Raw genomic sequence first — 27,333 nt, 5'->3', positions numbered from 1 at the left:
GTGCACAGTAAATGTAATGTGCTTGAGTCATCCCCAAACCATCCCCCTACCCCCACCCCCAGTTTGTGGAAAAATAGTCTTCCATGAAACTGGTCCTTGGTGGCAAAAATGTTGGAGACCGCTGCCCTAAGAGGTGTTAAACTTTGTTACAAAAATCTGAGAATAAAACGACCACATAAGGCAATTGAGACAGTTTATTTCGTATTTCCCTTGCGATTCCCTTGAACATGATGTGAGTTACTAACAGCTGTATACAAAGTGTCACTGTGGCCTGGAGGGCTGCAGGGGCAGGTGGGAACCCAGCACTCCCCAAGCTGGAGTGAAGAGCCATCAGAGCACTCAGGTTTACCGGCTCAACCGTAGCGTGGATGGGAATGAATCAACTTCATTTGTGTGAGTCCACATTTTAGCAAAGAATAGCATCAAGAACAACCTTTAGGAAACAGATTGCTCAGCACATTTTTTTTGCTCCCTGAATTGCTGTAGGCGGCAGTTTTCACTTTGGTCTCCACCGTTCCTGTGGATAGGTTGCAATCTAAAGAGTGAAAAGTCTATTGTGAAATACACTGGGAGGCCCGTTTTAGGCTGTACTCAGGTAGGCAAGCTGGCAAGCGTATCTGTCCTCTTCTCGACCAGCTGCAGTTTTTGGAGCCATGGTTTCAGACTCTTGCACTTGGGGTGCCTTGCACACGTTTGCTCAGGTAGGTGCAAAGTCACAGATCTTAGGTTTGGGAGGCTAAGAGGTCATCGGACCCATCCTTCACCTGGACAGTTACTTAAGCTTTTCCAGAGAGGCTTTACCTTCTTCTTGGGAGAAAAACAGGTTGGGTAATACTTCCTAGGTTCCCACCTGACCTTTGTCAATAGTGCTCATTTTAATGATTACCACCAGAGAGAGGAGGTCAATCCCTGAGATTCCTTATCTGTGAAATGAGGAAGCTTCTGACGCAGGGTTGCTGTAAGAATGTGAATAGAGTACTAACACATAGGAAGTGACAATACTAACCTCAAACTCCAATTTAAACATATGATTAAATTAAGCACTAGGGGGATATGTGTAGTGATATTTGATAAGTACGAAATACACAGTCCAATAAGGGCCACCCAAGTAGCAATCTTTATATTCATTGCTTAACTGCTTTCCACATGAAACCTCATGTTGGTTTTAACAACCTCTGTATTTAATTGCTTAAGATCTATTAATCTTTACTATGATTCAATTAATAGAAGAAATGAAGGCAAATTATGACTTAAATGGTTATTTATGAAGGCATATTAAGGAACATGGATCATATCACGGCACAGTACAAGCAGCCAAAGAAAGTCAACTGGTAGAGAGCTGTCAAAGCAAATAATAACAACAACAAAAAGGTTTACAAAAGTCTAATGTTTTAAGAAAAGAATGCTAGCAATCTGTTTCCAAATTTGAGTTTATCTAATGCTAAGAGTAAAAAACAGACCCATACAATTGTGGTTATTCTTCTCACCCTTAAAAGTGATATTGCTAAGAAGAAAGAAAATACTTATAATCGGAAAGGACCTGGTGCGTCTCGAACCATGGCAACAAGAACACTGTGCCAAATTTAGCAACTGTAATACTGCCACCAGCCTGACCAAAGTAGGTTTTTGAAGAACTGAGTTATATAACGGATTGATCTACCTAGGACAGTTCCCAGGCCTGTCCTTCAGCTCAATCCTGCTTCACGCTACCTACACTGAACGCCATCTCATCTGCTAATCCACAACCAAGCCCATTAAAGCTCCTCAGACTCTGGGATTTTGCTGGATTTCTTGTGTAGAAATTCTAGCGAAAAGGCTGTAGGAGAAACAGGTCTTGATTCTGGAATATGCTCCATTCTGTATTTTTCAATGTATGGTGAAGCTACTTGCCAAACCTGAGAAGCAAGGACAAAACAAAGGTGAAATATTGACATCGTTTCCACATACTGTTAAACATCAACTTCATCCGAAGTCAAAACATCCTCTGTACCTGACTAGACACATCATGGCTGTTTGCTTGCTTTTATTTTAAGCCATGTCACTTAAGACATGACCTGTGTCAATTCGTCTTTGATGGCATTGAAGCCTTTAAATATACAAAGTCCAAAACTTTTCTAAAGTTATCATGAAGGTTTTAAGCTGTTTACTTTTCCAAGGCAAAATAAGCAAGCAAGTGAATAGCAAGCAAAACCTAGAGAATTCAGTGTGGACAGAGTAAAGGATAGTTGCTCAAGGGTGTGATAGGACCCTGTACTTTCTAAAATAAGCCTGGAATGATAAAAGGCAGTTATTTGAATTTTCCATTGCTCTGTTTCCATGCCCTGCCTTTGACCCTTGCTACTCAAAGTGTGGCCCGTGCTGGGGCAGTATCAGCATCACTTGGGACAAGTCAGAATCTCAGCCTTCACCCCAGACCGACTGAATCCGAATCTGCATTTTAACAAGATGCCCAGGAGATCATATGCATGTTCAAGTCTGAGCAGCACTGCCTCAGGTCCTTGTTAATTTTCACCTCCACCAACCAACTTCTTCTCTTTTAAGCAAAACATCTTCTCAAATTAAGGCCCTGTTTTGGGTTTATAGCTGCTTTATATCTGATTGCCACTGGCAGCCAAGGAACCTTTCCTGTGCTTTTGTATGGCCTTAGAAAATGTATTCTCTCCAAGGCCAAGCCTCTCACACACCTCCCTACTAGCACCAAAAGTGGGAGGCAGGCAAGTGGCTTCCCCTCACAGGAGGCAGAACACACTTGGAAATGACAGACGTGAAGTTCAAAGGGAAAAATCATTCCTCAAGAGCAGAACAACCATTTTGGGGGAAAATCAAGTGATTCTAGGAAATGTGACACTCTCATATTAGTCACAAGGTTTAAAGCACTTTAAAAACTACATCAAAAAATGAGTCAGTATGCTTAGCATCTGTACCTATCAGCTCAGTCCCCGGTCTGCATTAACCAGAGAAAGTAAGCAGGAAAGAAAAACCGGCATCTCACCAGAGCACCAGACAGACTTAGCCCTTGAAGTAAACACCTGGGACTTTGTTTTTCCTCCAGGTCTATGCAGCCATCGCACCCGGTGGTGGTTGCGATAGCATCACCCAGAAGAGAAAGTACTTTTGAACGCAAGAGGACATTATGGGGAGGGGGGACCCATGAACCTTCCATCTCATTTTCTCCCTGTGAATATTGTCTCAAAACTCAATTTAAAATTCATTTCAGCTTCTAATCCTTAGACATTCAACGTTTGTGTGCAGCACGGGGGTACTTAAGGGTTCATCAGATGGCTTCTTAGCAGCCCTGCAAGCTGCCTAAGTACCTTTTTGTTCGCTTCTGAGAAATAGCCAGGAAACAGTAGAAAAAGACAGTTTCCCCACCCCCCACTCCCACTTTACTTTCCCAGAACAACCAAAAACTCAGAAGCCAGCCCCGCAGCCATCTTGCCTTCTGCTCTAGCAGCAGCCGGTGCGCTGCCTCGATGTCCGGGGCCATGAAGCGATCTTTTATCCAGGGCCTACAGAAAGAGCACATCCACCCATCAGCCAAACATCGAGCACTGCCAGGGTTCACAGTTCTGAAATGGTGTAACTTCCAGGGACCTGTTTGACCTTACCTTACAACAGAGCGCACCAGGTCATAGACCTTCTCCAGCGGAGTGGTTGTTCTCAGGGGGCGGAGAAACTCTATGCCCTGGCAGGCCGCAAGCAGCTCTATGGCCAGCACTGAAACAAGAAATTCGAGAGGGTGGCTGAGGAAAGTCTGACTTCGTGCTTGAGGAATATGAATTGCCCAAAGTTGACAGCCATCAATCACCAGCCGCTTAACAGGTGGTTCTCTGTTTTCCAGAATGAAGTTGCCTTGGTATTTGGTTACCATTTTAAATGTGGTTTTCTAAACTGTTGGCTGTGTCTTTTACAGTGAGAAGTGGAGAATTGAGACATTTATCTGAATAATTACCAGACCCCCAAACCTACCCAGGAAGCCCATTAGTCTGCACTAGCAAAATCTGCCATTTCCTTATTCACATCCTCCAACCAAGGTATGTTGGCCAGGTTTGGGTCATGTGGTAGGAAAGGAAGTCAGAAAGAAACCCCAATCCTGACCTTGAGCCCTAGCTCTGTCAAACAAATATGTGCATATCAACAAGATGCTTTCCTTCTCAGTTTCCAATTCTGTACGAATTGCGTAGTGACGATACTGGACTAGAGCCTGTGAAGTTACTTCCAGGTCCGCAATAAAGTGCATAACTTCATCCTCTCCCGTGGTGACCTGTCTGTGCTCACCAGAGTTCCTAATGTGCTTCATAATTTAAGGACAAGAAGTCAAATTTTTTTTTAATACTCTATTTGGGCTAACCACTTAAATAGTCTGATCAACTTTAAGCTTCTAAATCATTTTCTTGGCAAATAATGAAATCCAAAGTAGTCTAATCTTGAATTATACTTCTATAAAAAATTCTTCATAATCTAGACTGTATAAAATGTAGAGAAATATAGATTTCAATACTCAAAGTTTATTGCAAGGTATAGTACATTTAAGAAGCATCTTAGCTAAGAAAGACTGTATAAAGATTGTTTCATCAAGAAATTTAAAGTTGGCAAGATACTAATTTCGAGAATTTCAGTTTGAGAGCCTTTACATTTGACGGCTTGGAATTGACAATATAGAGTTAGTTCCAGGGCAACTAAAGACTCACTTGCTCATTCACTGGCTCCTTCAAATCTTGGATGAAGGTCTATGTACCAGGTATTTCAAGCCAAAGGTAATAGCAGAACTAAAAGAAACTTGAAATTTACAGAAAGGTGGAAATACGAAAATTGTCATCCATCTTGATCAAAGAAGTTGAGTGAAGAGTTGGTGGGTGAGAAGAGATATTTTTCATTGAAAGCCACTAGATGACTGGAATAAATCCTGGTTTAGTGCCAAATCAGTTACCTTATTGCCCAGTCCTCAACTTCGCAGGTATAACAAAGATCTGACTAAAATAGCATACTCTCAACTCACAGAGATTTCATTTTGAGATAACTTCCCCAGGAAGACATAAAGAACAATCTTGGAAATGGAAGTCTGATAAACCACGAAGATGCTGGTTCACTTTCTTGTAATCTATATTGCGGCATAGAGGAGTAGTTAAGACAGTGAACTTGAACCAACTGCCTGGGATTAAATCCTAGCATTTACTCATTATATAACTTTGAGCACATTACTTAACCTCTGCCTTGGTTTCCTGATCTGTAAAATGAGGTAATAGTATATACCTCGTAGGGTTATTGTGCAGATTAAATGAATTAAAAGACTGACTGCACACAGTAAAAGTTCAGTAAGTGTTAGTGATATGATGTTCCCTCAAAAGAAGGGTGGTCTGACAGATAATGTCAAAGACTGAAACTGGGAAGCAACTATTTGCAAGATAAACATGAGACATATCAGGAAAAACTTAAGTGGCCACCTCTGCAACATTTTCTTAAATGCTTTGTTGCTATCCATAACCAGCAGTCCTCCCTGAAGCCATCAACTAGGATTTAAAAACTCAGATGTGTCATTATTACAAATTCAAGGGGTTCAATGTATCTTGATTTAGCTGGGTATTTTTTATATGGTTCTCATTTATTTTGAAATAAACTAATATTCTGTGGCCTAATAACCACCTTCAATGCCCTCCTAATTTATTTATTTATTTATTTTTTGAGACAGAGTCTCACTTCTTTTGCCCGGGCTAGAGTGAGTGCCGTGGCGTCAGCCTAGCTCACAGCAACCTCACACTCCTGGGCTCAAGTGATCCTCCTGCCTCAGCCTCCCGAGTAGCTGGGACTACAGGCATGTGCCACCATGCCCAGCTAATTTTTTCTATATATTTTTAGTTGTCCGATTAATTTCTCTTGCTCAGGCTGGTTTCAAACTCCTGAGCTCAAACAATCCGCCCGCCTCGGCCTCCCAGAGAGCTAGGATTACAGGCATGAGCCACCGCACCCGGCCCCCCTAATTTTTTAAAAAACACACTCAAAATATCTGAAAATTCGTGGAGGGTGAGTGCAGTGGCTTAGGCCTGTAGTCCCAGCACATTGGGAGGCTGAGGCAGGAGGATTGCTTGAGCCCAGGAGTTGGAGGTTGCAGAGAGCTATGATTGCACCACTGCACTGCACACCAGCCTGGGTTACAGAGCAAGATCCTGTCTCCAAAGGAAAAAAAAAAAAAAGAAAGAAAAATGAAAAGAATCAAGAAATCAAGGAAACATCTAGTTTGTTTTATATGGTTATTTTCTTCACCTTAACAGAGTACAATTCACGTGAATTAAAACAATTCTCAGCAAATAACTAATGGTACCACTTAGATATACTGCAAATATATGTTGGGTTTCTTGAGAAAGGTATCCAGGGTTGTTTGCACAGCCTTTTTCTTTTTTTCATCATAAATGACCCTGCAGCAGTTGATGTTCTCACTAACTGCACAGTAAACCTTTGTAAATCCCTCAGTGTTAGGATCTTGCATCTCAAGCTTAGCAAATCCTGCTTCAATGAGACAAAAGGCTTCAGCGAATTCCTTGTCACAAACCTTCTTGGTTCTAGATCTTTTGATTCTTGGTGTGCTTGTGTTTCTATCATCAGCTGTTTATCTGTGAGACTAGGCCTAGTGTAAAGATGCCGGGACAACGAACCACTTATGCTACGCAGGCTTGTTCACATGCGTGGAAGAAACTAGTTCCTGAATTATTAATTTAATTATAAATTACCCTATTGGGAGCCCTGGGAGCCCATTCAAAAGTACAGAACACCGTGAGTCAGGTCGTCTGTAACCCGGGGACTGTCTGCACTCAACTTTTACGTTTATCTTAAAATAGCGATATTCTTTTGTCAGCCAACTACTTCCAATACTGTTATATAAATGTAAGAACTTCTAGAACAATACTAAAGGAAGGCAATTTCTCTTTCTTTAAAGAAACAACAAAACAAACGCAACTAAGGCAGAGAGAGATTGGCCAGCACAGCTCTCCCTATGAAGTATCTTTGCCAAAAAAGGTTGGACCTAAATCTTACGGAGTTTTTAGGGTCAACTGCAATGTACAGGAAATGCACAGGACAAAAGACAAGTTCAAAATGACACCATAAGGAAGCAAACAGAATGTCAGTGTTTCTAAAGAAAAATTAACCTGGTTTTTGAAGTAGTCCATGGCATGAAGAAAAAACAAGAAAAGAGGAGAATGTTCTAAATTAAAAGAAGCTTAAAACCATGACAACCAAATTGAAAGCACGGGCCTTGAATCCTGATTCGAACAAACTCACTGGAAAGACAGTGAGATGATGGGGAAATGTTGAATATGTATTCGGTGAGGATAACAGGACTTACTGCTGAATTTTGTTGGTTGTGATGATGGCATCATGGTAAATCAGAAAGCGTTCATATTTAAAAGACAAGGTATGTAGAAATAAAATAAGACATTGGGGATGTGCTCAAAAATAATTTGGAAAAAGTAAAAGAGAAAATGAAGCGAATGTGCTAACTGTTGAATCACGGTGAGGTATGCGAGTTCATGGTACTATTCTCTCCACTTTTGAATAAGATTTCAAAGTCTCACTAGAAAGAAAAAGCCAGTTGAGGAGCCCGTGTAGCTCTGCACAGCTCCGTGGTTCTTAGTCATTGGAGAGCATCAGAATCATCTGGAAGCTTGTTAAACACAGGCTGCTCCCCTCTCCTCCTGGAGTTTCTAATTCAGCTGATCTGGGAGGAGGGCTGAGAATCTGTGTTTCTAACAAGTGCCCAGGTGATGCTGACATTGCCGGGAAGAACTCCCAGTGTGAGGACCAGGGGCACGGTAGTCTGTCCGGGAGGCCTGCCATCTCAGACCCGCGCGACTTGCCTTGCTCCGTGTGCTCGACGACCCTGAGGGCCTTCCTCGCTGCCCATCCTCCCATGGATACATGGTCCTCTGTGGCCGCGCTGGTGGAGAGAGAGTCCACAGACGAGGGGTGGCACAGAGCCTTGTTCTCAGAAACTGCAAGAGACCAGTGCCAGCCAGTTAAGAAGTAAGACTGGGGTAAGACTGGGATGGGGAGGTGGGGACTCTATTATCAAGGTCAAGCTGAAAACCTTGGAAGCGCTGAGCTGTCAGGGAGACTAGGGGATAAAAGGCTTGATGGCCATTTTCAGGTACTTGAGAACAATTTGACTGGGTTGTGTCACCAGAAGAAGCGGGATTAGAATCCAGGTGTGGCATCTGGGGATTGAGGCGGGACCCACAGGTCTTGGGCAAGAAGATTTAACCGTTCAGTTAGTTCAATGATGACGTAAGTGAATGTCTGGGGTTTAAAAACGGTTTGGTGACTGCCAGAAATATCTCTGGGGGGCGAGGGGAATGCTAGGATGGCCTAGATTGGGGGACTCTCCAACTTTATTGTGCAGATGAGTCAGGGAACTCGTTGCGGTGCCACCTCAGGGTGGGGCCTGAGATTCTGCGGTCCTGATAGACTCCCAGGTGACGATGGCCGTGTTGCTGATCTGAGGACTGCACTTTAAGCACCCAGCTTAGAAGTCAGGAAAGACCAAACTGCAAGTCTTTTCTCCTCTTTGTTTGACTTTGAGAGTGACGCTGAGTGAGTGTCAGTTGTTTTCTGTGCTACATGGGATCCTATTCTGAGATGATCTAGCTTTAAACTGGGGTGACCAGCTCGTCCTGCTTTGCCCTGGACTCTCCAGGTTTCCGCACTGTAAGTCCCAAGTCCGTGGACCCTAGACTGAGGGCTGTCTGAGTACCTGTGGTGAGGCTTGTTCGGAAAGATAGCTTACCGGTGCCAAAAAAAGAAAAGCACTGTTTTCATTATAATGAAAGCAACTTCAACAGGCAGCTTGGGAAGCTAAACACTCAAAAGAGGCTGCACAATGTTCTCTAAAAACTAATGACCACTCCCCCCACTATCACGTTATGTGAAAAGTCTCTAAAGGGGTATTTAAATAAGCAAGTGAGCAAATAGAAGATACTGGGCCCAAGGAGGTGAATCCGGTGGCTCTTTGTTGGTTGTGTTGAGTTTTACTGCGAGGCTTAGGTGAGAAAGGGTTAGAAGTAATATTAATAGCAAAGAATATTTATTTAGTGCTTATGATGTGCCAGGCTTTATATGCATTAATTCATTTAATCCTCCAAACAACCCCATTAGGTAAGTTTATCATCCCCATTTTAGGCAGGAGTAAAATGAAGATCGATAGGATTGGGAGGCTTGCTCAAGAGCATGCGGCTAGTCAGTGGCAAAGCCGGGCTTCAGATCCAGGGTCTATATGCTTCCTTGACCACCATGTCACCCTGCCTTTTAGGGTGGAGTTGTTAGATAACATACAGGATGCCCAGTTAAATTTGAATGATTCGGGATTTACTTATACTAAAATATTATTTTTCATCTGAAATCCAAATTTAACTGGGCATCCTCCATTTTTGTTTGTTAATTTTGGCAACCCTATTTTAGGATTAAGTAGTCCTTATAATGAGGTCTTCATTAATTGAAGTGAGAGTACATCTTTGGGTGCCAAAATGCCTGGGTTTGAAATCTGTTCTACATTTTACTAGCTGGGCAATATTGGGAAAGTCACTAAACTTCTCAGATCTTCAGGTATTTGTCTGTAAAATGGAGATAATAGTACCCACCTCATGGTATTGTTGTGGCAATTAAATGAGTGAATATAAATGAAGTCCTTCACATTTACTTTGTGCCAGGCACTGTTCTGATGTGTTACTGATCTGTCCCTTACAATCCTGAGGCAGACATCAACTAGATTGAGGCTCAATTTTCATAGAGGGTATCTTGCATTGTATAAGCATTTTTTTTTATTTTGCAATAACATCTTTGTTTTTAGTGGATGATATATCTAATGGAATGTGTCCAAAGTTTAATCATGAAGGTTGGTTTGAGTTTTACCATTAACTAATTAGCATCTTTGTCTTTTTCTTTCTGATAGACTTGAAATTGAGATTTGGAAAAAAGCTATAGAGATGAAGTTCAAATGGAATGTCAAATTGCTTTCCACAGAGAAATTGTCATTTCCAACCTCATTATTATATTATTATGTTTCAGTATAACATTATTTAGGTTTTAAAATATTTTTCTCTAAAAAACGTAAAAGACTCGCTACATTTGTATTGAGAGAGGTAGGATGCAAATAAAGTGGTGAAAAGTTAGATGTCATTCGAAGACAAAACTTGGTACTTTCAAGTAAAATGAAAAGGCCCTTAGAAGGACAGGTTTGTGCTCCGGGAAAAGGGCAGTGCCTTACCGAGGGCTGCAGCCGTGCAGTGGGCTATCATGAACCCCGAGTTCAGACCACCTTCAGCCACCAGGAAGGCAGGCAGCTCACTGAGGGAGGGATTGCAGAGCCTTTCGATTCTTCTTTCGCTAATCGCAGCAAGTTCGTGGACACCAATGGCCAAATAGTCCAGGGCCTGAAAGAGTGTCTCAATTCAGTAGGCCTCTATTAGAATATGCTTTCGGGGTCAAGAGCAATTCTAAAAAGCTTACTTTGGCTGGGTATTCACCGTGGAAGTTTCCTCCAGAAATTGTCTCTCCTCTACGGGCAAAGACCATCTTTCACAACAGGTTAAGGCTTGAACATAACATTTGCTGATCCCTTCAACTACAACTCCTTCCCTCCCTCCTTATTTTTAACACTGAAGTGGCAGTCCTTGTACAAATGTGGGGTGGAGGAAAAGAAAGTCTGCCCACAAGCAGTTGTTGACATAAAGGGGCACAAAAGCAAAAAAACAAAAGCCCTTAAAGGTGAATCGTGTACACCCAGCCATGGGCCAAAGAAACATGGAGCATGAAACAATGCTTTCTCTTGAGATTAGCTTCTCAAGCACCATAATAACTGCACTAATCTGGTGATTAGTACCTGACTCACCCCCACAAAAGTTTATAATCTGAAACTAAGACCAGAGAGCAGAATACCTGTTTGAAAGCAAATTCTATTTCTTCAATGGGCACTGTAAGCTGGTGCTCCATGGAAGAAGTTGAATGGGTGACTCTGCTGATGGGCAACCACCAAAGTGTCTGGAACCAACACTTCTAGGACAAGCTTCAAATTCTACATTCAGTAATCCTGTGTTCAACAGCAGATGGTGGCCAATAGGTCCTCCCAAATCCATTTAAGTAGGTGGCGACTTTAGACTTACTGAATATTAATACTCTCAGAGATCATTCCATTCTCACATGCACTTAAACCAGCAAGCACCCCAGCAAAGGCAGTAACATCTTCCTTTCTGGTTCCAACAGCTAATTTTTGTCCCCTGGGCTAAAGAATATTCACTACTTATTAACTGGGAACTCACTGTGTACAAGAAAAGTTCTGACTTTCAAAGAGTTGGAGTGTATGTGTTACATTAACTTAGTCAAGTTTGGGGTTACTTTTTTCTCTACATATAACTGTGATCCTATTAGGCCTAGTTCCTGCTCTCGAACCAGCCCCTGATCACAGGCCTTGTTCTCCTCTCCATTCTCTGAATCCCTGTAGCAATTGAGCTCTGCACCAATTTAGCACTTAAGCAGGTTTTATTGTCCTCTAGTTGTTCCAAATTTGCTTGCTGGCTATTAGATTATAGAAATTAGCATTTAACTCCCATAATATCCAGCATATGTGATAGGTGCTCTTTGTATGCAATAGCAAATTGAGAAATATATTCTTTCAGATAACACCAGTATTGCAGGAGAACTCCCAAACATTAGCATACTGGAAATTCATCAATAATTAAGAATCTTTAATTGAGAAAGAAGAGGACATTTGGCTGAAATTCTTGCTGGGGCAAGTGATAGGGGAAGAATTCAGTAGGGAACTATTCCCTCTACTATATCCAGTAATTCCATAGTAATTTTTTTTTTACGTTATAGGATACACTTTAAAGTCTAAATTATGTAAGTGTAGAATGGATGTCTCTCCCCTATAGTGCAAGAACTGGGAACTGGTACATGAGATAAGACTACATAGAGTTCATGAAAACCTCTCCATTTGGAGTGTGGTACAGTGTCAAGAGCGCAGAGACCCACAATCCTGGTGGTTATTTAGTGTGGGTTTGACTTAACCATAAAGCCATCTAAGAGGACATAAAACATACATCCTTAAGTAGGCATGTCAGAAAAGACACGCTAAAAATGTTTCAGAAACCTTACACAGCTGTTGTGTAACCATCTGCTAACCCAGGCTGTGAACTACTTTTGGTGCTGCTAATTTAGCGCTTCCTCTGGTATTAAGAGCGGAGGCAGAGGTGGAATAGGAAAAATAGATTCCTAAGGGGTTTGGTGGCCTTCAAAGGCAGTGTTGTCCCTGTGAAGACTTTGCTAGTGTGACTCCTGACTGATCCCTCAGTTCTGGGAAACTAAGCCATCACACAATATTGCATAGCAAAAAACAGATAACTCTAAGATAAGCCTTACTCTTCTTACCATTAAGGAGAAAAGAGCTCCATCCTTGAGAAATGGAAGTGTTCTTACTATTCTTTGTACAAATGTGGAAACGCTAATTTGTAAGAAATGAAAACTCAAGATAGGGAAAGCTATAATCTTCAATCAATACTATGGTAAGTGTTAAAAGGTTGACTTCTGGTCAGTGCATCCTGGCACCACCAGAACCAGAGAGGCCTGCGTTAATAAAGCCAACCTACCAGGGTCTCTGCAATCACAATTGTGATGTGGGTCTTTACCCTTCAGCCACAACCTCAGCAGTGGGTTTTAGGGCAAATGTCTTCATGAAACATGCCAGCCAAGGCTGGAAATACCTCCTTTAATTTTTAATGGGTCAATTTTGAAAGCATAGCATGTTAGACTTGGAACCTGAGAGTAGGTTCATAGGCCCGCCTCTGCCACTTACCAGCTCTGACCTGGAGAAAGTCACTCAACCTCTGAGCCTCAGGTACTAATTCACTTACTCTAGGAAACTGAGCGACAGACTGAGACGCTATGCAAAATGATCACTTCATCCAATCCTCAAATTACCAGCTGGAGTTCTATAATTGCAATTTAGTAGACATTCAAAAGATACAGGATTATCTGTTGCACTGTTCAGTTCTGTGATAATGATGTTCTTCACAAATGCTATGGTATCGTTCACCACACCATGGACCTAAAATACAATCAAAATAAAATACATGACCCATTCGATGTCCTTAAGGGTACCAATATTCTTATAACATCTTTAGTCTTTCCACAGAAAGAGCTCTGCCGTTATAAACCATGAAAATTACACTCTGTTCATTTAGAATATGAAGACAACTTTGTTATAAATCCGGGTTCTCGCTGAAACAAATTAGAGTAAATTCATCATCATATGAGTTCATACTAGGTCAATCTATACAAAACAGCATGGTATAGATCCTATATTGAAAAGGTTATTAAAAGGATTTGTTCTGTAAAATTTGGATTCAGTCTAAAGGCCACACTCAAGGATCCAGAAGGCCACATGTGGCCCCAAGGCTGCAGGTTCCCCCTCCTGGTGTAGGAGGAAGAATGCCAGCACAGGCAGATTCACTTCCAGATTAGTGATAGGACTTGGGCAAGTTTCTTAAGTGTATAGTTGCAACAGAAACAGACTTAGAACACAGACAATAGCACTTAGCGTGTAGATTGTGAGAGCAAGATAATACAGACATGACTCATACAGATCACTCAAGTGGTAGTTATTACCCAAGGAGGTTAAGTTGGTGAAGCATGAAGATATCAAGTTAGAAGAGGCTCGAAAATAAGACAGCTACCCTGTACCAAGCCCAAAGACAGCCACCATGCTCTCAGGTAGCACCTGCCTTCTGGACTATCCCACAAGTCAAGGAGGTAATGATCTAGCTGTGTGCTCTTGGGCAAGGTACTTAACTCTGGGCCTCAGTTTTCCTACTGCAAAATGAGAGGAAGAGTACCTTTCTCATAGTTGGGAAGATTAAATGAATTAATACATGGAAGACCCTGATAATGGTGCCTGTCACATAGAATCTGCTTTCATTATTAAAATATCAGGGAGGTCTTAAACCAGGACTTGTTCTTCCTGTAGAACTAATTTGGCGATTCTTTCCCAAAGGCATTTTTGATCTACTGCGTGATAAGCTATTGATAGCTAGAATAGAACTTGCTGAGTAAAAGGAAGTGAGGGTATTTACTGCAGGGAGGACTCTGTATTATAGACTGAAACTTGGCACAAGCTGACATTGTTTCTTGAAATGCCTGTCAATCTCTTTCATTGCTATAAGCAACTAAATTGTCCACCTGCAATACAGGGTACCTAATACCAACCCAGGTCATCGGCATTTTTAATTTAAAGTTAAGCCTCATAGATTCACGTCTAATGATTTATTTATTTATTTATTTATATTTTTATTTTTTGAGACAGAGTTTCACTCTGTCATCCCAGGTGGAGTGCAGTGGCGTTATCATAGCTCACTGCAACCTCCAACTCCTGGGCTCAAGTGATCCTCCTGCCTCAGCCTCCCGAGTAGCTGGGACTATAGGCCTGCACCACCACACCTGGCTAATTTTTTTTATTTTTTGTAGAGATGGGGTCTCACTTTTGCTCAGGCTGGTCTCAAACTCCTGAGGTTAAGCAATCCTCCCGCCTTGGCCTCCCAGAGTGCTAGGAGTACAGGTGTGAGCCACCATGCCTGGCCCATGTCTAATGATTTATATCTGCCTATAAAATGCAAATAAGATAGGACCATAAATAAGCACTTGAATTTTGAAATGATATAATTAGACTTTCCTGTGACCATCCCTGACTGGCGGGTTCAAGTTTCATACAACAGGGAGAACCAGTAAAACTTTATTAACTGGTTATGATGATGTTATGACTCAGAATTTTTAAAAGTTAGGGTACTCCATCCAAATAGCAAGTTGTCTGTTGGACTCCTCTGAAGTAGGGTGAGCAAAGCAACTCCAAAGCAAACAAATAGTTTACCATATAGAATAGAAACTTTATAAAACTTGGACAAATGGAGGTAGGATAGACATACTTCTTAATAAAGGTAGTAAAGAAATTTGGATTATAGTTGACCATTACATGGTTTTTTTTAAAACACTTTCCTCGTTATTAATTTTTCACCCTGAATTTGGGGAAAGAAAAGAAACTGTGTTGGCTTTTTTGTTTTTACCTGTGGACAGCAGCGCAAGGTGTATGCATCCTGGACACGGTCGCAGAACCTGTGACTTTCTGTGGAAGAGGTGGAGGGAATGAGATAGGGAACACGACACCAATTGTTTACACAAAACAGATAAGCAAACAGTTCGCCCACATAAACATGCCCTGACCTGCTATTTCTGATGGGTGGTGATCTGAGTCCAACAGTGACCGAAACCGAAAAGCAACTTCGATTTGTCCACGATGAGGGCGAACAGCATGAATGTCTAGAATAGATGGAGGAGGAAGAGTTTGAGTAATTCTGACATTAGAATGAACACCCGGGGATGGCTCAGGGCTGTGCCAGGTGCTAACACAGCCCTCCAATGTCCCAGCGTCCTTAACTGCCACTCAGAAGGGGAAACTTAACTCTCCAAAAGCACAGTTTTCTTATGGACTGGACTCTTTCTACTTTGAATGAGTGCAAACTATGTTTTGAGCCCACTGGGAATTCAACTCAAGACACTGAGCCTACCCTTAAAGGAACTTGGCTGTTAATAGAAGGGAGCTTGACAGTTGGCCTAATTTAACTAAGTCATTTTTAGATAATTTTCTGCACTACTTCTTATTATAGTAGGGAAACTTTGGAATTCATTTTTTTTTTTTTCCACTCTGGGTAGAGTGCAATGGTGTCATCATAGCTCACTGCAACCTCAAACTCCTGGGCTCAAGCAATCCTCCTGCCTCAGCCTCTCAAGTAGCTGGGACTACAGGTGCACCCCAAGATACCCGGGAAACTTTTCTTTCTCTTTGTAGAGACGGGGTCTCACTCTGGCTCAGGCTGGTCTCAAACTTCTGGCCTCAAGCAATCCTTCCGCCTCAGCCTGCCAGAGTGCTGGGATTATAGGTGTGAGCCATCTTGCCTGGCATGAAATTCATTACTTTCTAGATGAGCTACAATTTCTATAGTTTTTCTCTCCCAATTTTCTAATTGGGACCAACCCTAATCCTACTCTAGTTCTAAAGTCTTGTGAACAGATTCCTAAGACAATGCCACAGTTTGGCATACCCAGGTCACTGGGTAATCTGGGATGGGTCACTCAACTCTCAGGGTCAGCATGTCTGTAAACCGTGGTCGTTTCAAGGATCAAGTGTGGCATAACTCGGATGAAGCTGCAGCATGCTGGGTACGCCGTAGGCACTTGGGTTCTCTCCATCCCTACCATAGCCCCCACCACTCCCGTGTCTAAGACCTCACCCACCAGCCCCAGCAGCTCTGGCTGAATGAGTAAGAACTGAATGGAGGAGCCATGCTGACCAGTATCGAAGGCTTTGGTGGTGCCCTTCAGCACCTCGAGGGTTAGGGCTGCCACAATGTCGGCCTGCCGTGCAATGGCACTGGCTCTCTCTACAGCTTCGCAGCCCAGGGAGGTGATCATCTGTGTCCCGTTGATGAGCGCCAGGCCCTGTGCAGAGACAGAGAAAAGTTTCCTACTCTACTTACTGCAACAAACCTACATACCAGCATATTTTACATCTTTTCCTTTCATAAGAGAAAAATTAGCCAGTCAGCTGAACTATGTTTATCAATGTTTTCTAAAGTACAGGGCGGTAAGGCTTACTTAAGCCCTTGAGGAATAAATGCCATCGTATGTGAACTCGTTAGCACAAATCTGGCCAATGGAATAACTGTGAAGTGTCCCCATTTCCAAGGCAGCAATGTAGCTTTGGAGTGTAGACTGCACATAAAATCTACAGCTCTTTATTACATTGCATTTCTTCTTTAATTTTTCACCATTTTAGACTAGACATCCTAAAACAATTATGGAGCAAGACTCTTAGCTTAGAGCATCCTAAGGGATCTTGGCTGAGAGCATCTATTTCTTAGAGATCCTTAGAGAACTCAATTTGAAGTTTAGGTTCCTCAGAGAACCCCTATGCATTTGTGGCATGAAAAATCTTTTAAATGCTTATGGAAAGGCCCTTTCTTAAGTGACCAAATTCCAACAAACTTGCAAGCTGTGTTTGTTTTAAGAAACCCATGAGACTGACATTAAGACTGAAAATACTGCATAAATAAAGACTTGTTAACAGGAACAAATTTTCCTTGAATCTCCTTACCTCTTTTGGTTTCAAAACAATTGGTTTCAAGCCATGGGCTTGCAGGACCTGTAGAATGATTAAAAACTTGAAAATGGGTATCAAATGGCATACCATCCTATTTCTAATTTCATGTGGAATTCAGTAAAAGATCTTTAAGTCCAAAGGTCCAGATCGCAAAAGATCAGACCTATAGGAATTGGCTGTATTCATGTCTGGTTTATTCTCTGGTTCTGTTCTTTAGTCTGAAAGCAGACTTGTCTTTCAAATAATTGTTGTATTTAAATCAGGAACTCTATTGTTTACAGAATCAACCTTCAATTTTAGTTTCTAGGCCCTTTGTGTTCAGTTTCCACCTTAGCGGTTCACCTTTTTTTTACTGCTGTCCCGACTAACGCACACACCTGTGCTGTGCTAAGGCTAGGCTCCCTGCCTCCAGATCATGACCTAAAACATCCTCCACCCTCATCGATGCTTCATCTAAACCCTGGCAAAACCTCCAAGCAGGGCTTTCGTGGCACATGGGAGGGCACCAATGCAGAGGGAATCATGGAATCTCCTATACTAGATGGAAACAGAACCCAGATGGGAAACGGGTCAAATAATCTTGCCACGAAATAAAAGAAGTACAAAGAGCCACTAAGTTCAGGTCCCTCCAGGGAAGAAGGAAGGGGGAGCTAAGATAAGAGAAGACAGTGCCAGCCCCACTGATTAACACTATGTTAATTGTGCGAGTAGATTTGAGTCCCTGTTACATGCCAGATTCTGTGCTGGGTTGCAGGCTGGGGCTGGGGGTAGGAAGAAGGGAGACAGACAAGCTCATTCTGTTCTAGAAGGCAATTAGAGTAATAGAATGTTGAGTGCTGAGGATGTAGAAAGTAGGTAGGCGGTGGAAAATAACCACATAAGAGGCTCGGAGAGCACCAAGGAGGGGCACAAGGGACTTGGGAGGTAGGAAGAAGATCCAGAGGAGCAGAGAGGGAAGCTTCAGAGGGGCTTTTCAGATGCAGGGTCCTCTGCCCCATACCCAGCACGTGGGAGCCACAAGCAACCTCCGGTTTCTGTCATGTAGAGCCCTAGGTGGGAAGGATTATTAGGGGATAACATGACAAACAAGACTCTTGCAAGCCACTTTAAGCTTAGACTTTATCTAAGGACAAGGGGAAGCATTCCAGGTTTTAATCAGAGCATGCTTGGATTTACTTTTTGAGAAAGGTCAGGCTGATTGTTGTGTAACGGTGGTTGGAAACACAGTTTGCAGGGAAATAGTCAAGAGGAAGCTGTGTGGATGAAAGGTGATCCGGAACTGCATTATTCCCTTAGCTTTTTCCTCTTTCTTGGGCCTCTGTCCCTTTCATTTACTGTTAGGGGAGCTCCCAGCAACTGGTCAGAGATGATACTTAAATGATGCTTTGGGCTCCTCTGATGGAATCCGGAGACGGATGAAAAAAACACTAAAACTTTATCCAAAACAAGCCTTTCTAATTAGCCACCAGGGTGGGAGCTTGGGGAAAAATGGAACCTGCTTTTCACATAGTAAGTGCTATGAGCCACAGGGGCTCTGCGTCTGTGAGACCAGCTCCTAAATAAAATTGTGACAGTGTGTGACCTCTCCCAGGATAAATTACTGGGATTGACACTAGCAGCCATGCCTTTTCGGCAAGGGGATCACCTAATCCAGAAGGCTGATAGTCAAGTACAGAAGCTAATGACAATCTTGCCTAGTCTGACTTTTTTTTTGGACAGAGTCTTCCTCTGTCACCTGGGCTAGAATGCAGTGGTGTCATCATAGCTCACTGCAACCCCAAACTCCTGGGCTCAAGCAATCCTCCTGCCTCAGCCTCCCAAGTAGCTGGGACTACAGGCACATGCTACCACGCCTGGATATTTTTTCCTATTTTTAGTAGAGATGGGGTCTCGCTTTTTCTCAGGCTGGTCTCAAACTCCTGAGCTCAAGCGATCCTCCAGCCTCAGCCCCCCAGAGTGCTAGGATTGCAGGCGTGAGCCACCATGCCCGGCCAGCCTAATCAGACTTCTAAGCTTTAGTTGTCTCATTTATAAAATAAGAATAGTACTGACCCCGTCGTTGGGCTATCGTAAGGATTAAGTGATATAAAGCATGCACGTCCACCCGGTGTATAGCCCAGGGAAATTACTGCAGATGGAAGTTGATATAAAAGCCTTACATATTTAGCATCAGCCCAGCCACTCTTTGGAGACCACATCTTTCCTTCTCCAATGAGCCCAAGAGCGAGATGAGACAGTGGGGCAAGGTCTCCGCTGGCACCAACGGTTCCTTTCTCTGGAACATAGGGCAGGCAGGAGGCTGGAAGAGACACAGGCACCACTTATTTAAGAGTCCGGCATTCTGGCTGCCTTTGCTTTGCCAATGAGGCCCCCACGTCCATCTGCAGTATCTAGATTACTTTATGACATAAATACCTGGGGAAGGACAATTCCTTAGGCACAGCTAATGCCCAGGGGACGTGGATGGGCTGCTATAGAAAGAGAGGGGTGGGGGTGGAAGGGAGGAAGAGAGGAAGGAGGAGAGAAGTAGGGAGGGATGGAGAGAGAGACACCAGGAAGCAAGCCTTTAAAATGTGCATTCTCTCATCTAACCTAATAATTCCACTTCTAGAAATTCTAGCAATGTATCTTAAAGATGTGATCAGGAACTCACTGCTGTCCATTACAGCCTTGTTTATAAGAATAAAAAGTTAGAAATTATCTAAATATGGAATTAAGAAACATTCATGTGACTAAATGATACATAACCATTAAAAACTACTGGAGAATGTTTGGAAATCTGTGTCTACACTGGAAAAGTAATACAGAATGTTCTAGAAGGACATGGTACACCAAAGTGTTAACAGAGGTTCCCTGGGGAGGTAAAGTCACAGGCAGTTTGGTGTCTTATTTTTTGCCAGTCTGCCACCCCACCACCACTTATACATGAACATATACTATTTTGTGAGAAATTCCCAAAATGTTGCCCCCAAAAGGTGGCTTCATTTTTCTAAAGTAAACTCAGACACCTGACAGCAGTATTTTTTCCATAAATAATGTCACTAGGATAAAGCAGTGTTATCCACAGGCCAGCTTCCAGATCACAGTTCATATTTTCAGGGCTCTGGGGACCCAGAGGTGCCTTAGACTCACCCATAAAGCGTAGGTGGGTTCAAGGTTGGAGCTGTACTGGGATTTTAGGCTTCCAGTATGGCAGTCCAGGGTAGGAGCAGAAATAGGTGTTGGAATCACTACTGGTCTATTCAGCATAGCCCAATATACTATAGATTGTTCATTCAAATTGCTCTTCGTTGGTTGGCATATCATATTTATGGGTCACTTGTGTCCATAACATGGGAACTGGAGCACGTGTTTTGCTCTATGTGACTACCCAGATCTGCTTCTCTTCCCACTCCTTTCCCCCATAGAGCTCCTGAGCCTCCACTGACCTAGAAGGCTTGTCTTTATTTGCGAGAAGGGACAACACCTCCCAAGCATTGCAAATCTGGTCTCCATGTTGGAATTTTCCTATCTGAGAAGTAAACTCCCAAGAGTTGAGCTGCATCATATCTTGCCACATATGGCTTCATGATTACAAATGTGTCATTAACCTCTTTACAATTCTGTTCTACCTTTGCAAGAAGTCGGGTTTGGGTGTGCAAGTGTGGCTGTTTCATCACCTGGGGAGCATTAAGATTTCAGATTCCCAGGCACCAGCAAGAAGTACAGAATTGGTCTTGGGATAGACCACTGGGAATCATTATGTTCGCCAGATGCTTTGATGCAACTTCTCTAACTATATTCGGGCACCACTGAATGCAAGGTTCTTCTAGGCAAGCCTGAACTTACGGACAGACTTATGGGGGCTTATTCTAGTCGTAAAGATGCTAAGTGAGGGGTGGTGTAGACTAGGTTAAGGCTCATAGGAGTCAGCATCTCTGACCCCTCCCTCTCCCACCTAGCCATCCTCCTCACTAAGCCCATTTTGCACTCATTCAATTATTTTGTGTCTTCTCATCTTGGCCAACTCCTGAGCATCCAGTTAGTCAAGTCTGCCTTGTGGTACGTGCCCATTCTCAATGGAGGACCAGTTGGGGAGCCCCTGCATTACCATTAAATGCTTCTATAACTTGTTTGAGGGTCTCCAGGGAAATGCCACTGTATCCTTTGGCTAAAACATTGATCCTTAAAGCCAAGAGCATCCGGCACCTCTCAGGACTTAGTGGTTTCCCAACACCTACAAAACAGAATTGATGTTTTCTCCATGAAAAAGCAACCCCTTTTCCAGCTCCCGGCGGCCTTCCTCCCTCCCTCCCTCCAATCTTTCCCCACTTCAGTCCAGTCTGCTGTCACCTTTCCCCTCTTGACACAGAGGGTTGCACTGCTCGCTCTCCTGTCTGTCTGGCTTCCAGACAAAGGTAAAAGCCACTTTTGCCTTCTCAGTTCTTCCTGAGATGCTTCACGAACCCCCACCCTCCTAAACACCTTTCGAATAGCGTCCATGTCCTTAGCATGACTCCACCATGTGCGGGCACTGATTCCTGACAGTCCTTCCAACTCACCTCACCCCTCCTAACTCATTGCCTGAGTTCCAGCCTTCATTTCCTTCCCTGAATGCACCTCTCTCTTGGCAGGATGGGACATGGGCCCTGTCCCAACCCCATCCCTCCATCGGCCCATTTCTTCCTGAGGTTTGGCTGAGACTTCCTTCTTCCCTTTCTCCACCCCAGCACCTACTGCTCGGAATGCTAGTTTTATATTTGTGGCTTTTATGGGGTGACTCACACTGTGCTGTATTTCATTCATCTAATCAAACAAGATCTAGGAGGCATCCAACGCTTTGAATAATTTACCTGAAGAATGTGAACGTACTAAGTTGACTTGAAGCTCCCTGGAAGAGAAAGGCAAACACCCTCTTAAGTACCTCGCAGTGCAAAATGTTCCCTCAGCTGAGAAAATGAAGGGAAGAAACAGTGAAACCCTGTGTTTTCAATACTAACTCACGTGCAAGTTAACTCAAGCCTCATCCCGCTCATCTGTAAATTGGGGCAAATGTTAATTATTTCCCTTGTTGAAAAATATCTCAAAGATGAGGGTAGGTGGAACGTGAACGTAGGTGGGTTTCAAACTTACTGCAGCTTATTGTTAGGAATTACAGTTCTGGCAAATTTCCCAAAACCCGTAGTAATGCCATAAACAACTAGAATAAAAAACAGACATTATACAATTAGATGCAGGAATTTTTTTTTTGTCTATAAATATAGTTTTAGAACCTAAAGAGAGAAAGATACCTGTTTTTTCTTTCACGATGCTATCTATCACTTCCCTGGACTTTTGCACCACCTTTTCAGCAGTCGGAGTGAGCTAGGAAAATGTTCAGAACTGGGCATGTTAAAGACATCCACGTGCAGCAACAATGGCCAGAGGACGTCCTTCCCCAGTGCCCCCTCCCATACCTTTATTTTGTAGTGTCCCTGTCCCAAGCTGACCAGATCCTCCGTGGTCAGACTGTTCCCATCTAAGGCGATGTACTGCGTAGAAGAAGGGAATCTCAGTGAGTTTCAACAGCTTAACTGCTCTAACAGGAGAGCAGGGAAGCCTCCAGCAAAATCAAACTTTGACACTGTCATCACTGATTTTATCTCTGCTGTGAAGCATTCATGTGCTGATTATAATGAAAAGACAGCTTGCTGCGCTGGGCCTGGGGGTGCAAGCCTTGCCAGTAGTCCCAGCTACTTGGGAGGCTGAGGCGGAAGGCAGGACCGCTTCAACCCAGGAGTTCGAGGCCAGCCTGGGCAAAATATCGAGACTATGTCTTAAAAAACAAAACAAAACCCCCAAACAAACAAAAAATCAAAAGCTTAAGAGAGAGAGAGAGAGAGAGAGAGAGAGAGAGAGAGAGAGAGAGAGAGAGAGAGAGAGAGAGATTGCTTAAGAGGAGGCTGAATCAGGAAAGTTAGAGACACAAAAGCATAATGCCTTTCCACGCCCCTTTGCCTACTACACAGAGCTGGGTAAAGCCCTGTGCTAATCGTTAGCATTTACCCAGAAATCCTGCGGGCCCACCTCCTCCTTAAATGAAGCGACTTCATTTTCTCAACAAAAAGAAAGCGGTTCGAAGCTTACCTTTTCAGGCTCTCGGTACTTGCTGTATCTGAAGCCAGGTAAAGGAAAATGTTGGGCAGTGTGGAAAAACCCCAGCCTCACCGCCGCCGGGAGCAGAGCAAAGAGCTCGCAGGAAAGGATACAGATAAACTCCTTCTGGCTGAGATGGAATGAAGTCAGGAGACATTGCATCGCCTTCTATCACTGGAACAGGAATGCAAGAGAGACCCCTTACAGATCGCAACACAGAGCCACTTTTGTCATGGCTGTTCAACCAAGAAAGGGCCCAGCCATTGCCCCTGAATTCTATAGAAATGGCTGCTTTAAAACTACTTCAGATGCTTCAAGAGGTCTTAGCATCTTTACGCAGGAGGGGAGCAAAAAGCAGAGATGTAGGTGTCTAGTCACAGACAAGGAGCTTAAATGCAAGTTCAAGATCCAACTGCTACCTCCAGCCCAAGTCCCAGCTTTATTTTCCTTTAAATCTGAATTCCTTACACCTCTGTGCTACTGGCCTCCAGTTGGGTGAGGTTCTTTGGAGGGACAAGAGGACCTTCAAACTGAGTCCATCACTGCAAAGGGGCGCAGCGCCGCAGTCTTGAGTTGCAGTCTAGTCTTCGTTTCATGCTAGCTGGCTGACTCGGGTAAGTCACCTCCTCTCTGAGTCTGTGGCCTCGCAGGCTGGGAGGACAAGCCTGCCCATGTCACAGGGCTGGGTGAGAATGTGGGACACCCAGGGGCTTGGTGCGTGCCTGCACAGTGCTCAGCAGGTGCCACCTCTTCTCAGTATAGTCCCTGAAGTGGAGGGACAGCAGAGCTGCCCTCCCAGGTTCCTCCCCTGCGGCCACTCACCCACTTCCACGAACTCGTTGTCCTCCAGGGCCACCTCGAGCGGGTCCTCGTTGTCCAGCAGGCCCAAGCCCTTGCACCGGCGCACGAGGAATTGCACTTCGTCCACTGAGGCGAAGCCGCCGTTGTCGGGCTTGTTCTTGACATAGCGTCGCACGGCCTCGCGGCCCAGCCAGCCCACCGTGAGCTGTGCGTCCCGGCAGGGCACCGCCAGCCACTCCCCGCGCACGTGCACTGTGTACCTGGGCATGGCTGCGGCCCCACGAGGCCACCACCACCAGGCTGCGTCTGCTCGTCCCCTGGCGACAGTTGTGGGAGGGGAGAGTTTTATCCAGGAGTGGATCCTGGGATGTGGTGGGCGGGGAGGACACGCCTCCTCCCTCGCCTTTACTCATCCAGGAGGTGGACAAATATTTATATTTATGGAGGGCCCCAGGTGTTCCTTTGCTTTTGTTTTGGTTTGGGTTTTTTTGCAGCAGGAAAGGTAGAGGGGGATGTGGGGGATAGGACGCAGGCAGGTGAGCTGCCTGTCCACCTGTCACCCAGCCCTACCCAGAAAGGCCCAGGTCTCCCCTCCTGGGGGTCCCAGTCTCTGCTGGCACCTACCTGCTCCGGGCCCTGTCTTGTCAGGGTCCTTAATTTCTCTCTATCCCCTCCTTTCTGTGTTCTCCTCCATTCAGGGCAGCTTATAAACAACATGTTCCTGTCATTATCTGGAATTACTCAACTGTAAAATGCACCCTGCTGGCCAACTGTGACACCAGGGAGTGTGGCAATCTTCACTCATTTGTTTATTCCACAAACAGGAATTGAGCAACTACTCCCAGCCACTGGTAAGGTTTTCTGAAGCTTTACCTACACAAAGGAAGATGCAAAGGCCAGAGATCATTTTCACAACCGAAGGTCATCATGTGGACAAACGAACCACCGCGGCTTGGAGATTAAGGGCTCAGACAGCCATGGATGGGACTCTAGCTCCACTGCCTACTAGCCTTGAGCAAGCGAGTTATTAGCCTCTGTCTCCTCATCAAAAGACAAAGGGGCTAACTGCCTCCCTGTAGCATTCGCAGCATCTGCCTGGCATCAAATCCTAGCCCTGTCATTTACTAGGTGTGTGACCTCTGGGCAAGTTATTTGACTCATCTGTAAGATGAAGGTTATGATAGCATCTAGGTCAAGGGGCTGTTGGGAAGATTAAGTTAAGTCCATACACATAGAGCCCTTAGAACAGCACCTGGCACATTGGAAATGCTATAGAAATGTTCGTGATTGCTGGTATCTGGACTTAATAATTAATCTGTGTTAGCTACGTTGCTTTATAAATGTTCTTTCATCCTGGGTATCTCTAATCCAATTCACTTTCTTCCCCACAGATAACTACTTTCTACACTCAATTCTTTACCATGATTAGTATTAAGGAACTCTAAATAGCATTACAAAGGAGTCAAAGAAATGTAAACAATATTTTAACTAAGCAGCACTTTCATAGTAAACCACTTTCTAGATATTTGATTATCACAATACAAAAATCCTGAAGAATGCAGCCGCCCTGGGTGAAGCGGGCAAGATGGCTGCCTCTCCTTTTGCAGGTGCCTTGAGAGCAGCTTCAGGAATCTTACGGCCCCTGAATATTTTGGCATCTCCAGCCTATTGAAACCGTGCCACGACACCCCTTTTATTTCTGCACTGTCCACTGGACATTTTAGTAATATTCAAGACATCAGTTGTTTCCTGTGCTTCCAGACTTATCCATCCACCAGAAACCTGACACGTGTCATGCTGCAGTGATCCCTAATAAACTGGCCGCCGTGTTTCCAAATGTCCTGAAGCTGCCAGTCAGAACTGGAACATACTTCAGTTCATGAAAAGGCGAGAGAAAGACTGTGAAAGCTGTCATCTGTAGGTTTCTTTGACTTCATTCTGGCCTTTGGCTAAGGAGAAAGGCTGGTTATACAGAAAAATTATGGAAGAAGAGGACTACAAGAAAAAGACGCTTGAGGGAATCTGTGTTCTGTAATAAAACCCAGAGTAAACTCTCAGATAGAATGATGACGACGTCTTTCTGGAAGAGGCGAAACTGGTATGCTGATGATCCTTATCAGAAGTATCGTGATTGAACACACCTGAAAGTATAGATCAGAAGTTTTATGATTTCCCAATGATCGACTATGTATCTTTGCATAATGATGTCTTTGCAAAAATGAGTAACTATAAAATTTAATGTAAATTGTATCAATTAATATGTAAATGTACATACCAACATTAAACTTATGAAAGTTTTAATGCTTAATGGATCAAACACTCCCAGATTTGATCAGGGAAATAGACGTTTAAAATTGTGCATTATTTTTACCAAATGGTAATGGTTTAATTATTTGTTCCAATTAGGTTTGTTTAGTTGCAAGGAATCTCAAGTGAGGACAAACATAAAAAGACTCCAAAGCTACAAGTCAGCTCAAGCAGTGTGACGTTGTTTTAAGGATCCTTGCCTGGGAACTCAGGAACCACCTCAGCAGCCCCATGTCTCCCCCAGAAATCACCGCCAGGCCTCAGGAAGAGCAGAAGTTGGACAGTGGTCCCCAAGAGGAGAAGGTGGATCTTTAGGCTCGGGCTCATGTGACTCAGTTCTTTTTACACTGTTAACTCCATTCTCCCTCTACTCACCAACTTCTCTAATTCACCGCTTTTGCTTACTTATAGTTTCTGCTCCCTTATAATAACTTGAGCTTGCACCTTTGACGTTCTTTTCTGCATCATGACCCTCAGCTCCTGTTTCCAGTCTCTAGTTGCCAAGAGACTCCAACGGGGCCAGCTTGCCTTTTTACACCAGGTCTCATCAGTGTCATTGTCCAGTGTCGTTGGCTGTTCTTAGGTCAGGAGCCCACCCTGGCCCACTTTGTGTTAGTGGGTTCACAGAAAGCAAAAAATAGTTATGTGAGCAGTTCCACTTAGAGGCGAGCACGGGGCGGCTGCACACCTAACTCCTAGTGTGCTAGGTTCATTGTGTTCCTAACAGTTATCGTTTAGTTTATTGGAATAAGATTTTTTCATAGAAGAGTAAATGAATCCACTCATGTATTGATGGGCACTTGGGTTGATTCCACATCTTTGCAATTATGAATTGTGCTGCAATAAACACTTGAATGGAAAAAAAAAAAAAGAAAAATCCCGAAAAGTCTGTTTCCCCTAAATCAGATTTCTGTTGGGAAGAC

The 27,333-nt window shown here is 43.7% G+C and overlaps 1 protein-coding gene and 1 pseudogene across 1 annotated transcript; one reads left to right on the top strand and one right to left on the bottom strand.

Annotated features, from left to right (window-relative positions):
- Window positions 1-185: 185 nt before the first annotated feature.
- Window positions 186-24,852, bottom strand: HAL (histidine ammonia-lyase). Its single transcript, XM_012664046.1, has 21 exons — window positions 24,728-24,852; window positions 24,125-24,420; window positions 23,416-23,476; window positions 23,294-23,321; window positions 22,624-22,698; window positions 22,459-22,531; window positions 22,301-22,367; window positions 22,021-22,058; window positions 21,279-21,404; window positions 19,348-19,487; window positions 17,183-17,230; window positions 16,380-16,527; window positions 15,253-15,348; window positions 15,096-15,154; window positions 13,007-13,087; window positions 10,495-10,560; window positions 10,253-10,418; window positions 7,851-7,985; window positions 3,609-3,717; window positions 3,440-3,509; window positions 186-1,895 (listed from the first exon to the last, which is right to left on the bottom strand). The coding sequence occupies exons 2-21, from the start codon at window positions 24,369-24,371 to the stop codon at window positions 1,755-1,757; spliced, it is 1,974 nt and encodes a 657-aa protein (XP_012519500.1). The 5' UTR covers window positions 24,372-24,420; window positions 24,728-24,852; the 3' UTR covers window positions 186-1,754.
- An 836-nt stretch (window positions 24,853-25,688) lies between these two features.
- Window positions 25,689-26,256, top strand: LOC105826101 (annotated as a pseudogene).
- Window positions 26,257-27,333: the final 1,077 nt, after the last annotated feature.

Source organism: Propithecus coquereli, unplaced genomic scaffold (assembly GCF_000956105.1).
Source record: "Propithecus coquereli isolate 6110/MARCELLA unplaced genomic scaffold, Pcoq_1.0 Scaffold85, whole genome shotgun sequence".
Classification (NCBI taxonomy): Eukaryota; Metazoa; Chordata; class Mammalia; order Primates; family Indriidae; genus Propithecus; species Propithecus coquereli.
The sequence above is the reverse complement of the archived record's forward strand: the minus strand, read 5'-3'. Positions and strand labels throughout refer to the sequence as shown.